The 12056-nt window shown below is 49.8% G+C and overlaps 1 protein-coding gene across 1 annotated transcript in view; it reads left to right on the forward strand.

The window, feature by feature from the left end:
• The window catches only part of LOC110515556 (3',5'-cyclic-AMP phosphodiesterase 4B), a 37671-nt gene extending 25615 nt beyond the window's left edge, over positions 1–12056 (forward strand). Inside the window, 5 exon segments of the mRNA XM_090194778.1 lie at positions 545–667; positions 1622–1657; positions 1659–1805; positions 8218–8394; positions 8658–12056. Coding sequence (XP_090050904.1) covers positions 545–667; positions 1622–1657; positions 1659–1805; positions 8218–8394; positions 8658–9869 — 1695 coding nt within the window. The 3' untranslated portion in view covers positions 9870–12056.

The following is a 12056-nucleotide window of genomic DNA, read 5'->3' on the forward strand; positions in this document are numbered from 1 at the left end:
ATTTAACCAGGTAGGCCAGTTGATAACACCTTTATTTAACCAGGTAGGCCAGTTGATAACACCTTTATTTAACCAGGTAGGCCAGTTGATAACACCTTTATTTAACCAGGTAGGCCAGTTGAGAACACCTTTATTTAACCAGGTAGGCCAGTTGAGAACAAGTTCTCATTTACAACTGTGTCCTGGCCAAGATAAAGCAAAGCAGTTCGACACATACAACAACACAGAGTTACACATGGAGTAAACAAACATACAGTCAATAATACAGTATAAGTTACACATGGAGTAACAAAGTTTCTTTATATTTACACCTTTCTCTCTCTCTCTCTCTCTCTCTCTCTCTCTCTCTCTCTCTCTCTCTCTCTCTCTCTCTCTCTCTCTCTCTCTCTCTCTCTCTCTCTCTCTCTCTCTCTCTCTCTCTCTCTCTCTCTCTCTCTCTCTCTCTCTCTCTCTCTCTCTCTCTCCCTCTCCCTCCCTCCCTCCCTCCCTCCCTCTCTCTCCCCATCTCTCCCTCCCTCCCTCTCTCTCTCCCCCCTCTCTCTAGGTGTTAGCTACAGACATGTCTAAACACATGACTCTACTAGCTGATCTGAAGACCATGGTGGAGACTAAGAAGGTGACCAGTTCAGGAGTGCTGCTGTTGGACCACTATACAGAACGCATACAGGTACTACTACTATACATGACAATACAGGTACTACTACTATACATGACTATACAGATACTACTACTATACAGAACGCATACAGGTACAACTACTATACATGACTATACAGGTACTGTACTAATACCTAAAGAAAATACATTACTATACAGGTACTAAATACATGACTATACAGGTACTAAGTACATGACTCTACAGGTACTAATACTATACTAATACCTACAGAAAATACATGACTATACAGGTACTGAGTACATGACTCTACAGGTACTAATACTATACTAATACCTACAGAAAATACATGACTATACAGGTACTAAATACATGACTATACAGGTACTAAGTACATGACTCTACAGGTACTAATACTATACTAATACCTACAGAAAATACATGACTATACAGGTACTGAGTACATGACTCTACAGGTACTAATACTATACTAATACCTACAGAAAATACATGACTGCATTACAGTGGGGCAAAAAAGTATTTAGTCAGCCACCAATTGTGCAAGTTCTCCCACTTAAAAAGATGAGAGAGGCCTGTAATTTTCATCATAGGTACACTTCAACTGTGACTGTATATTGAAATAACATCCTCACCAAAATCACTTCAGACCCAGGACAGTTCAGCATGGCTGCTGTGTTGAATCACTTCAGACCCAGGACAGGGGGGGGGGGGGTCCTGAGGAACATGTTTAACACTGGGGGGGGGGGGGGTCTCCTCCTCTCTGCAGGTCCTGAGGAACATGTTTAACATTGGGGGGGGGTCTCCTCCTCTCTGTAGGTCCTGAGGAACATGTTTAACATTGGGGGGGGGGGGGGGGGGGTCTCCTCCTCTCTGTAGGTCCTGAGTAACATGTTTAACACTGGGGGGGGGGGGTGTCTCCTCCTCTCTGTAGGTCCTGAGTAACATGTTTAACACTGGGGGGGGGGGGTCTCCTCCTCTCTGTAGGTCCTGAGGAACATGGTCCACTGTGCAGACCTCAGCAAACCCCACCAAGCCGCTGGGTGTGTATCGCCAGTGGACTGAACGCATCATGGAGGAGTTCTCCAGACAGGGAGACAAGGAGAGAGACAAGGGCTTGGAGATCAGCCCCATGTGTGACAAACACACTGCCTCGGTGGAGAAGAGCCAGGTCTCTCTCTCACGCACGCACGCACGCACGCACGCACACACACACACACACACGCGCAGAATTCACACTTTAGTTAGACAGTTAGGCAGTTAGGCCATTAGACAGTTAGGGAGTTAGACAGTTAGACAGTTTGTCACGAATCCCGTTTCCTGAGTCTGGTTTTTGCCTGTGTTCTGTCCTGGAGTGTTTTTTTCCGGCGTCCTGGAACGCACCCTGTCTGGTTGCCGGGCAATGTAGCCAGTTGGGAGTTCTGATTACCCGCACCTGTATCCCATCAGCTATCTGCACACCTGGTCCTGATCATCATCTCTCCTCTTCATAAGCCCGGACCTGACATCCATTCCCTGCCGGATCGTTAGCCATGAACATTACTCACCCGGATCATTTACCCCATTCCCGCCTGGTCGTCGGAGGATTCCGCTACCCCATTGGATCCACCTATTTACTCCCATCAACTCACCACCGCTGCCCGCTACGCCACCTGGATATATCTACCCATTCACATTCACTTGTAAATAAATACTCACCTTCTTCCTACTCTCCTTGTCCTGGTCTGCTTCTGGGTTCGATTTTGAAAGAACGTGACAGAACGATCCGGCCAAGGATGAACCCAGCGGACCTGGACTCCGTTTGCCATGCCATTACCCAGCAGGGGAAGACATTGGGACAACACAAGACGGCGCTACAGGAGATAGCGGGTTCAATCCAGAACTTATCTGCTAGCTTGACACAAATCCAGGATCAGCTCAGTTTGCCGGCGATTCATTCACCAACTGTTTCACCCATCTCACCTGCCGTGTCTGGTGCGGTTTCCTTCCGTGAACCCAAGGTACCGACGCCTGATAAATATGAAGGGGATTTGGGAAGATGCCGTTCGTTTCTTATGCAGTGTGGGTTAGTGTTTGATCTGCAGCCCCATTCTTACGCCACTGACAAGGCTAGGATAGCCTTTGTTATTGAACTGCTGCGTGGAAGAGCTCTGGAATGGGCTTCAGCCGTTTGGGAACGACAGGAGACCTGCATGGCTTCATACCAGGAGTTCACGGGAAAGATGAGAAAGCTTTTTGACCATCCAGTCAGAGGTAAGGACGCAGCTAAACGTTTGTTCACTCTTCGCCAAGGAGCTCGCAGTGTGGCAGACTTTATGATCGAGTTCAGGACATTGTCTGTGGAGAGTGGTTGGAATGAGGAGTCACTACAAGCGTTTTTTTACCAGGGGTTGTCGGAGCAACTCAAGGACGAGCTGATATCCTATCCAGAGCCTAGTGACCTAGACAGCTTGGTCACTTTATCTATTCGGGTAGATAATAGAGTCCGAGAGAGAAGGAGGGAGAAGCAGTGGGGCCCATCCAATCAATCAGCAACTCGGTTACCATTCGGTTCAGGAAGTGAACCAGAACGTATTGATCGTTATTCCCCACACGGGATTAGTGGAGGGGTCTTGCCACCAGATCCTGAACCAATGCAAGTGGGGTGACACGGGCTAACTAAGGAGGAGCGCCAACGTAGACGTGAGACCAACAGCTGTTTCTGCTGTGGTAGCTCGGGACATTACATCTCCGCTTGTCCACAGTGCCCGTTAAACTGCCCGGCTCGCTAGTTTTGGGAGGAATTTTAGCGAGCCAGTTTCAACCTCTCAAAGATCCTGTCAGACCCCGTTTTCCTGCGACCCTTATGAATAAGGATCAGAGATTAGAGATGAACGCTTTTATCGATTCAGGTGCCGATGGCAGCTTTATTGATGCCGACTTGGTGGAACAGCTGGGGCTTTCCAAGGAGCAATTGCCGGAAGCCATTGAAGCAACCACTTTGAACGGCAGTAGTCTGGCACGGATCACTATGAGGACTGAACCGGTTAAGATGTTGTTGTCGGGGAATCATTCAGAGTTTATCTCCTTCTTCATTCTGTCCTCGCCCCATGTTCCTCTGGTTCTTGGTTACCCCTGGCTGAAGGAACACAACCCCTCGTTTGATTGGGTGACGGGTAAGGTAACTAGTTGGAGCATTGATTGTCATGCTAACTGCCTTAGGACTGCCTGTTCTCCTGCCGTTTCCAGTCAGGTCAGTGACTCTGCTCCTCCTGATTTGTCCCTGGTTCCAGAAACATATCACGAGTTGGGTGAAGTATTCAGTAAACAGAAGGCTCTGTCCCTTCCTCCCCACCGACCTTATGACTGTGCGATTAATCTGTTTCCTGGAGCTGCCTTTCCCAAGGGACGGTTATACAGTATCTCTCGACCTGAACGTGAGGCCTTGGAGACCTACATCAAGGAGTCTCTAGCTGCAGGTCTCATTCGGCCCTCGTCATCACCTCTGGGAGCAGGATTTTTTTTTGTGAGCAAGAAGGATGGCACTCTTCGACCGTGTATTGATTATCGGGGTTTGAATGATATTACGGTCAAGAACAAGTATCCCCTGCCCTTGATGAGCTCGGCTTTCGATTCTTTACAGGGTGCTACGGTTTTTACGAAGCTTGATTTACGTAATGCTTATCATTTGGTTCGGATCAAAGAGGGGGACGAGTGGTTGACTGGGTTCAATACTCCGATGGGACATTTCGAGTACCAGGTGATGCCGTTTGGACTGACCAACGCTCCTGCTGTGTTCCAAAGTATGGTGAATGACGTTCTGAGAGATATGATTGGTATTTTTGTGTTCGTTTACCTGGATGATATCCTCATCTTCTCGAAGGAGCTTTCTAGCCACGTTCAACATGTCAAGCAGGTCCTGCAGCGGTTATTGGAGAACCGTCTGTTCGTGAAGGCTGAGAAGTGTGATTTTCACGCCCACACGACGTCCTTCCTCGGTTACATCATCTCCAGGGGAGAGATCAAGATGGACCAAGGGAAGGTTCGGGCGGTTCGGGATTGGGTCCAGCCCGGTATGAGATTGCAGCTCCAGAGATTCCTGGGGTTTGCAAATTTTTATCGGAGGTTTATCCGTGATTACAGCCGGGTGGCCGCCCCTTTAACTGTACTGACGTCTTGCACCAGAAAGTTCTGTTGGTCTCCTGAGGCAGACCGAGCATTTCTAGATTTGAAGAGCCGATTCACCAACGCCCCAATTCTCTCTCAACCTGACACTTCCCGTCAGTTCGTTGTGGAGGTGGATGCGTCTGATGTGGGGGTGGGCGCCATCCTGTCCCAGCGTAGCTCCACTGACGGTAAACTCCATCCCTGCGCCTTCTACTCTTGTCGTCTTTCTCCAGCTGAAAGAAACTACGATGTGGGTAACCGGGAGCTTCTCGCTGTGAAGCTTGCCTTGGAGGAGTGGCGTCACTGGTTGGAGGGAGCGGAGCAACCGTTTGTGGTCTGGACTGACCACAAGAATCTGGCTTACGTGCAATCGGCTAAACGTCTCAACTCCCGTCAGGCCCGGTGGGCTTTGTTTTTTGGACGCTTCAATTTTTCCCTGACGTTCCGACCTGGATCGAAGAACGGGAAGGCGGACGCCCTGTCCCGGATGTTCTCCAAGACGGAGGAGAGTGGGGCCAAGACTGAGACGATTCTTCCCTAGAACGTTGTCGTGGGAGCCGTTACATGGAGGATTGAGGAGGAGGGGATGGCGGCTCTTCGGACACAGCCCGGTCGGTTGTTCGTGCCTGAGTCGGTTCGTTCTGCTGTCCTTCAGTGGTCCCACGCCAGCAAGATAGCCTGTCATCCTGGTGTTGCTCGGACTATGGCGCTACTGCGCAGACGATTTTGGTGGCCTGCCATGGGAGAAGATACCCGGAGGTTTGTTGCCGCTTGTCCTGTTTGTGCGCAGAATAAGAGTACCAATCGGGCCAGCTCTGGGCTTCTTCACCCCCTACCTATTCCCCGGCGACCTTGGTCGCATCTGGCCCTGGATTTTGTCACAGGGTTGCCCTCTTCTGTTGGTAACACGGTTATTCTGACCATTGTGGATAGATTCAGCAAGTTTGCCCACTTTGTTCCCCTCTCCAAGCTGCCTTCTGCCACTGAGACGTCCGAGATCCTGCTTAGGGAGGTGTTCAGGGTCCACGGGTTGCCCTGTGACATTGTTTCTGACCGTGGTCCTCAGTTTACCTCTGCTGTCTGGAAATCCTTCTGTTTGGCCATTGGAGCTACAGTCAGTCTCACATCTGGATTTCACCCCCAATCTAATGGTCAGGCGGAGAGAGCCAACCAGAAGATGGAGTCCACGCTGCGCTGTCTTGTTTCCTCTGATCCCACCTCTTGGTCCTCTCAATTACCCTGGGTCGAGTATGCTCATAATACTCTCCCTTCATCTGCCACTGGGATGTCTCCCTTCCAGTGCCTGTACGGTTACCAACCTCCCTTGTTTCCTTCTCAGGAGCGGGATCTCTCGGTTCCTTCTGTCCAGACCCACATTCGTTGTTGCCACCGCACCTGGCATCGGGCCAGGAAGGCCCTCCTTAAGGTTTCTGACCGGTATCAGATCCAGGCGAATCGTCGCCATATTCCTGCCCCCGCTTATACCGTCGGAGATAGGGTTTGGTTGGCTACACGGGATCTTCCTCTACGGACTGAGTCGAGGAAACTGTCACCGAAGTTCATTGGTCCGTTTGTAGTGGAGAAGATCATTAATCCTGTTGTGGTCCGACTCAAGTTGCCTGCTACACTAAGAGTACATCCCACCTTTCATGTCTCCTGCCTCAAGCCGGTTCTCCTCAGTCCTCTGTTGCACCCTCCTCCTCGTCCTCCTCCTCCTCGGATGATCGGAGGTGGTCCTGTCTACACGGTACGCCACATCATGGACTCCAGACGGCGGGGTCAAGGGTTCCAGTATTTAGTGGATTGGGAAGGATATGGTCCTGAGGAGAGGAGTTGGATTCCTCGGCGTCAGATCCTTGACGATGACCTGCTTCGTGACTTTTTTATTTATTTATTTTATTTTACCTTTATTTAACCAGGTAGGCAAGTTGAGAACAAGTTCTCATTTACAATTGCGACCTGGCCAAGATAAAGCAAAGCAGTTCGACAGATACAACAACACAGAGTTACACATGGAGTAAAACAAACATACAGTCAATAATAAAGTATAAACAAGTCTATATACAATGTGAGCAAATGAGGTGAGAAGGGAGGTAAAGGCAAAAAAAGGCCTTGGTGGCAAGGTGACTTGGTGACTTTCACCGCCTCCACCCTGGCGCTCCGGGTAGTCCGCCCGGTGGCGTTCGTCGGAGGGGGGGTACTGTCACGAATCCCGTTTCCTGAGTCTGGTTTTTGCCTGTGTTCTGTCCTGGAGTGTTTTTTCCGGCGTCCTGGAACGCACCCTGTCTGGTTGCCGGGCAATGTAGCCAGTTGGGAGTTCTGATTACCCGCACCTGTATCCCATCAGCTATCTGCACACCTGGTCCTGATCATCATCTCTCCTCTTCATAAGCCCGGACCTGACATCCATTCCCTGCCGGATCGTTAGCCATGAACATTACTCACCCGGATCATTTACCCCATTCCCGCCTGGTCGTCGGAGGATTCCGCTACCCCATTGGATCCACCTATTTACTCCCATCAACTCACCACCGCTGCCCGCTACGCCACCTGGATATATCTACCCATTCACATTCACTTGTAAATAAATACTCACCTTCTTCCTACTCTCCTTGTCCTGGTCTGCTTCTGGGTTCGATTTTGAAAGAACGTGACACAGTTAGGCAGTTAGACAGTTAGGCAGTTAGGCAGTTAGACATTAGACAGTTAGACAGTTATGGAGTTAGGGAGTTAGACAGTTAGACAGTTAGGCAGTTAGACAGACAGTTAGACCGTTAGGCAGTTAGACAGTTAGGCAGTTAGACAGTTAGGCAGTTAGACAGTTAGGCAGTTAGACAGTTAGGGAGTTAGGCAGTTAGACAGTTAGGGAGTTAGACAGTTAGGCAGTTAGACAGTTAGGCAGTTAGACAGTTAGGCAGTTAGACAGTTAGGGAGTTAGGCAGTTAGGCAGTTAGGCAGTTAGACAGTTGGGCAGTTAGACAGTTAGACAGTTAGGCAGTTAGACAGTTAGGCAGTTAGACAGTTAGACAGTTAGGCAGTCAGACAGTTAGACAGTTAGACAGTTAGACAGTCAGGCAGTTAGACAGTTAGGCAGTTAGACAGTTAGACAGTTAGACCATTGGGCCAATAACCAAAAGGTCACTAGTTCAAATCTTAAAGCAGACAAGGTGAAAAATCTGTTGGTGTGTCTCTCTCCCTCCCTCTCTCCCTTTCTCCCTCTCCTTCTCTCTCTCCCTTTCTCTCTCTCTCTCTCTCTCTCCCCCTTTCTCCCTCACTCTATCTCCCTTTCTCATCTCCCTTTCACTCTCTCTCCCTCGCTCTCTCTCTCTCGCTCTCTCCCTCTCTCTCCCTCTCTCTCCCTCTCTCTCTCTCTCTCTATCTCCCCCTCACACTCCCTTTCTCTCCCTTCCTCCCTTTCTCCCTCTCTCTGACTCCAGGTGGGTTTCATAGACTACATAGTCCACCCTCTGTGGGAGACGTGGGGTGACCTGGTCCACCCTGATGCCCAGGACCTGCTGGACACGTTGGAGGAGAACAGAGACTGGTACCAGTCCACCATGCCTCAGAGCCCCTCTCCTCCCTACGACAAACACCTGCTCACAGACCGCTTCCAGGTAACACACACGCACACGCACGCACGCACGCACGCACGCACGCACACACACACACACACACACACACACACACACACACACACACACACACACACATACACACATACACACACACGCACAGAAAGGATGATCTATTAATGAACTACTACTGTCTTCTCTTTATCAATGACTATATAACAAACTATCAATCTACTGTCTTCTCTTTATCAATGACTATCTATATAACTAACTATCAATCTACTGTCTTCTCTTTATCCTCCCAGTTTGAGCTGGCACTGGAAGATGTGGAGCCCAACCACAACCACATACAACAACTCAACGGGTCCAACCACATGGTCAGACAGGAGAACGGAAACCAGGACAATTCAAAGGAGGACCATGTTGAAGAGGTGGAGGAGAACCATGTTGAAGAGGTGGAGGAGGAGAACCATGTTGAGGAGGAGGAGGAGGAGAACCATCTTGAGGAGGAGAACCATGTTGAAGAGGTGGAGGAGAACCATGTTGAAGAGGAGGAGGAGGAGAACCATGTTGAGGAGGAGGAGGAGGAGAACCATGTTGAGGAGGAGGAGGAGAACCATGTTGAGGAGGAGAACAATGTTGAAGAGGTGGAGGAGGAGGACCATGTTGAAGAGGAGGAGGCGGAGAACCATGTTGAGGAGGAGAACCATGTTGAAGAGGTGGAGGGGAACCATGTTGAGGAGGAGAACCATGTTGAAGAGGAGGAGGACCATGTTGAAGAGGAGGAGGAGGACCATGTTGAAGAGGAGATGGAGGACCATGTTGAAGAGGAGGAGGACCATGTTGAAGAGAAAGAGGAAGAAGACCATGTTGAAGGGGAGGAAGAGGACCATGTTGAAGAAGTGGAGGAGGACGACCATGTTGAAGAGGAGGAGGAGGACCATGTAGAAGAGGTTGAGGAGGAGGAGAACCATGTTGAAGAGGCGGAGGAGAACAATGTTGAAGAGGAGGAGGAGGACCATGTTGAAGAGGAGGAGGAGGAGAACCATGTTGAAGAGGTGGAGGAGAACCATGTTGAAGAGGAGGATGAGAACCATGTTGAAGAGGAGGCAGAAGAAGATAGAGGAGAGGAGGATGTCAAAGATAATGGGGATGTGGAGAACCAAAATGGAGAACAAGACTGTGTTGGGGAAGAGCAGAAGGAAGGAGAAGAAGAGGAGGAGGAGGAAGAAGGAGGGGAACAGGAGGAGGAAGAAAGAGAGGAACAGGAGGAAGAAGGAGAGGAAAAGAAGGAGAAAGAAGGAGAGGAGGGGGAGAAAGAAGAGGAGGAGGAGGAGAAAGAAGAGGAGGAGGAGGAGAAAGAAGAGGAGGAGGGGGAGAAAGAAGGAGAGGAGGGGGAGAAAGAAGGAGAGGAGGGGGAGAAAGAAGAGGAGGAGGAGAAAGAAGGAGAGGAGGGGGAGAAAGAAGAGGAGGATGAGGAGGAGGAGGAGGAGGGGAAGAAAGAAGGAGTAGAATGAAAGAGAGGAAAAGGAGGAAGGAGATGAGAAGTAGGAAAAGTTAGTTGGAAATGAGGAGATCAAAAAAAGAAGAATAGATAAAAGAGAGAAGAGAAGCTAAATCACCCAGTGAATGAGAGATGGAGGAGAGATGGAGGAAGAGGAGGAGAGATGGAGGAAGAGGAGGAGAGATGGAGGAAGAGGAGGAGAGATGGAGGAAGAGGAGGAGAGATGGAGGAAGAGGAGGAAGAGGAGGAGAGATGGAGGAAGAGGAGGAGAGATGGAGGAAGAGGAGGAAGAGGAGGAGAGATGGAGGAAGAGGAGGAGAGATGGAGGAAGAGGAGGAAGGATGGAGGAAGAGGAGGAGAGATGGAGGAAGAGGAGGAAGAGGAGGAGAGATGGAGGAAGAAGAGGAGAGATGGAGGAAGAGGAGGAGAGATGGAGGAAGCGGAAGAGAGAAGGAAGAAGAGAGGTGGAGGAAGAGAGATGGAGGAAGAGGAGGAGAGATGGCGGATGAGGAGGAGAGGTGGAGGAAGAGGAGGAGAGATGGAGGATGAGCGATGGAGGAAGTGTTGCAGGTGTGAGGTAGCTAGCTAGTAAACAATTTCCCACCGTGGAACAAAGTGATGTCACCTGCCCTGACACCCGAGGCAGTGTCTGCCTTGCCCCAACCAAGGCCATGACACCCGAGGCAGTGTCTGCCTCGCCCCAACCAAGGCCCTGACACCCGAGGCAGTGTCTGCCTCGCCCCAACCAAGGCCCTGACACCCGAGGCAGTGTCTGCCTCGCCCCAACCAAGGCCCTGACACCCGAGGCAGTGTCTGCCTCGCCCCAACCAAGGCCATGGGCTGTGTCCCAAATGGCAACCTATGCCCTTTATACTGCACAAAGGGCTCTGGTCAAAAGTAGTGCACTACATAGGGAATAGGTTGGCATTTGTAATACACTCGTTCAGTCTTCATGACCTGTAGCCTTTGTACATGGACCACTGCCACCAGGGGGAACCTTCTTTTAACAGCTCTTTTGTAGCACTACGGACTATTAAGACTGTAACACACACACTGTAACACCCACCGGCCAGCACATGCAAAACAATAAACAATGCTCTTTCGGACTCCATTGGACTCATGAAACATGGAGAAGGGTGAAGTTGCCCCTAGACACTGATCTTGGGTCAGTTTAACATTGCCCCCCTCCACCCACCCCCACTAATAGTTAAGGTTAGGATTGGGGGAGAGGGAAGCTGATCCTAGATCTGTACCTATAGGGGATTCTGGAGCAAGAACACACGGGAACACTTTATTTGGATCCACAGTCTGAGCATCAAGAAAGAAAATAACCCAATATAGAGGTTAAAGGTCACGTTGATTCCTGCCACCATAGAGATGTTAAGAGATCGCAAACATTGTATTCTGTCCCATTATGGCGTCTGTGAGCGCACAGACGACCATAATGCACAGACTGGGGCCATCTCCATTTTGAAGTAGTTCATTTTTTCTTCTTCTACTCCTTCTATGAGTTGGTAAACAAACTGAAAGGGTGCGTACTGCCACCTGGAGGGTGTTATTTAAACAGGCACAAAGCCAAGGTTGGTGATTCACAGCCACCTGCAGTTATGGAACGTTTGCTCACCGGTATAATTCATTGGCTGACCCCCCCCCCCCCCCCCGATGACCTCGATGTCATTTTGTGATCCTTCCTTAACCAACAGGATGTCCTGCCCAGTTGACTACTTCAAAATGGTGAAAGTCCTCAATGTTACTGCCCATGCTAAAACAGGCTTTTGGGCAAACTAAAATAGATAGAGGACTATCTATCTATCTTGATAGGACTTATAGGCTGTCTCCCAAATGGGCCCTGGTCGAAAGTAGTGCACTACATAGGGAATAGGGTGCCATTGGCCATAGGGCCCTGGTCGAAAGTAGTGCACTACATAGGGAATAGGGTGCCATTGGCCATAGGGCCCTGGTCGAAAGTAGTGCACTACATAGGGAATAGGGTGCCATTGGCCATAGGGCCCTGGTCGAAAGTAGTGCACTACATAGGGAATAGGGTGCCATTTGGGACCCAAACATGGACTTACAGGTGTTGGTGTATGTATACTTCATATCTAAGAGACAATCGTAACCCAAGACTCGTCTGGAGCTGCGTTCAACTGGACTTTTTTTCTTCCATTTTTGTCGGAATTGAAAAAAATAAATGCAAAAA

Source organism: Oncorhynchus mykiss, chromosome 13, assembly GCF_057628025.1.
Source record: "Oncorhynchus mykiss isolate SJ-2025 chromosome 13, ASM5762802v1, whole genome shotgun sequence".
NCBI lineage: Eukaryota > Metazoa > Chordata > Actinopteri > Salmoniformes > Salmonidae > Oncorhynchus > Oncorhynchus mykiss.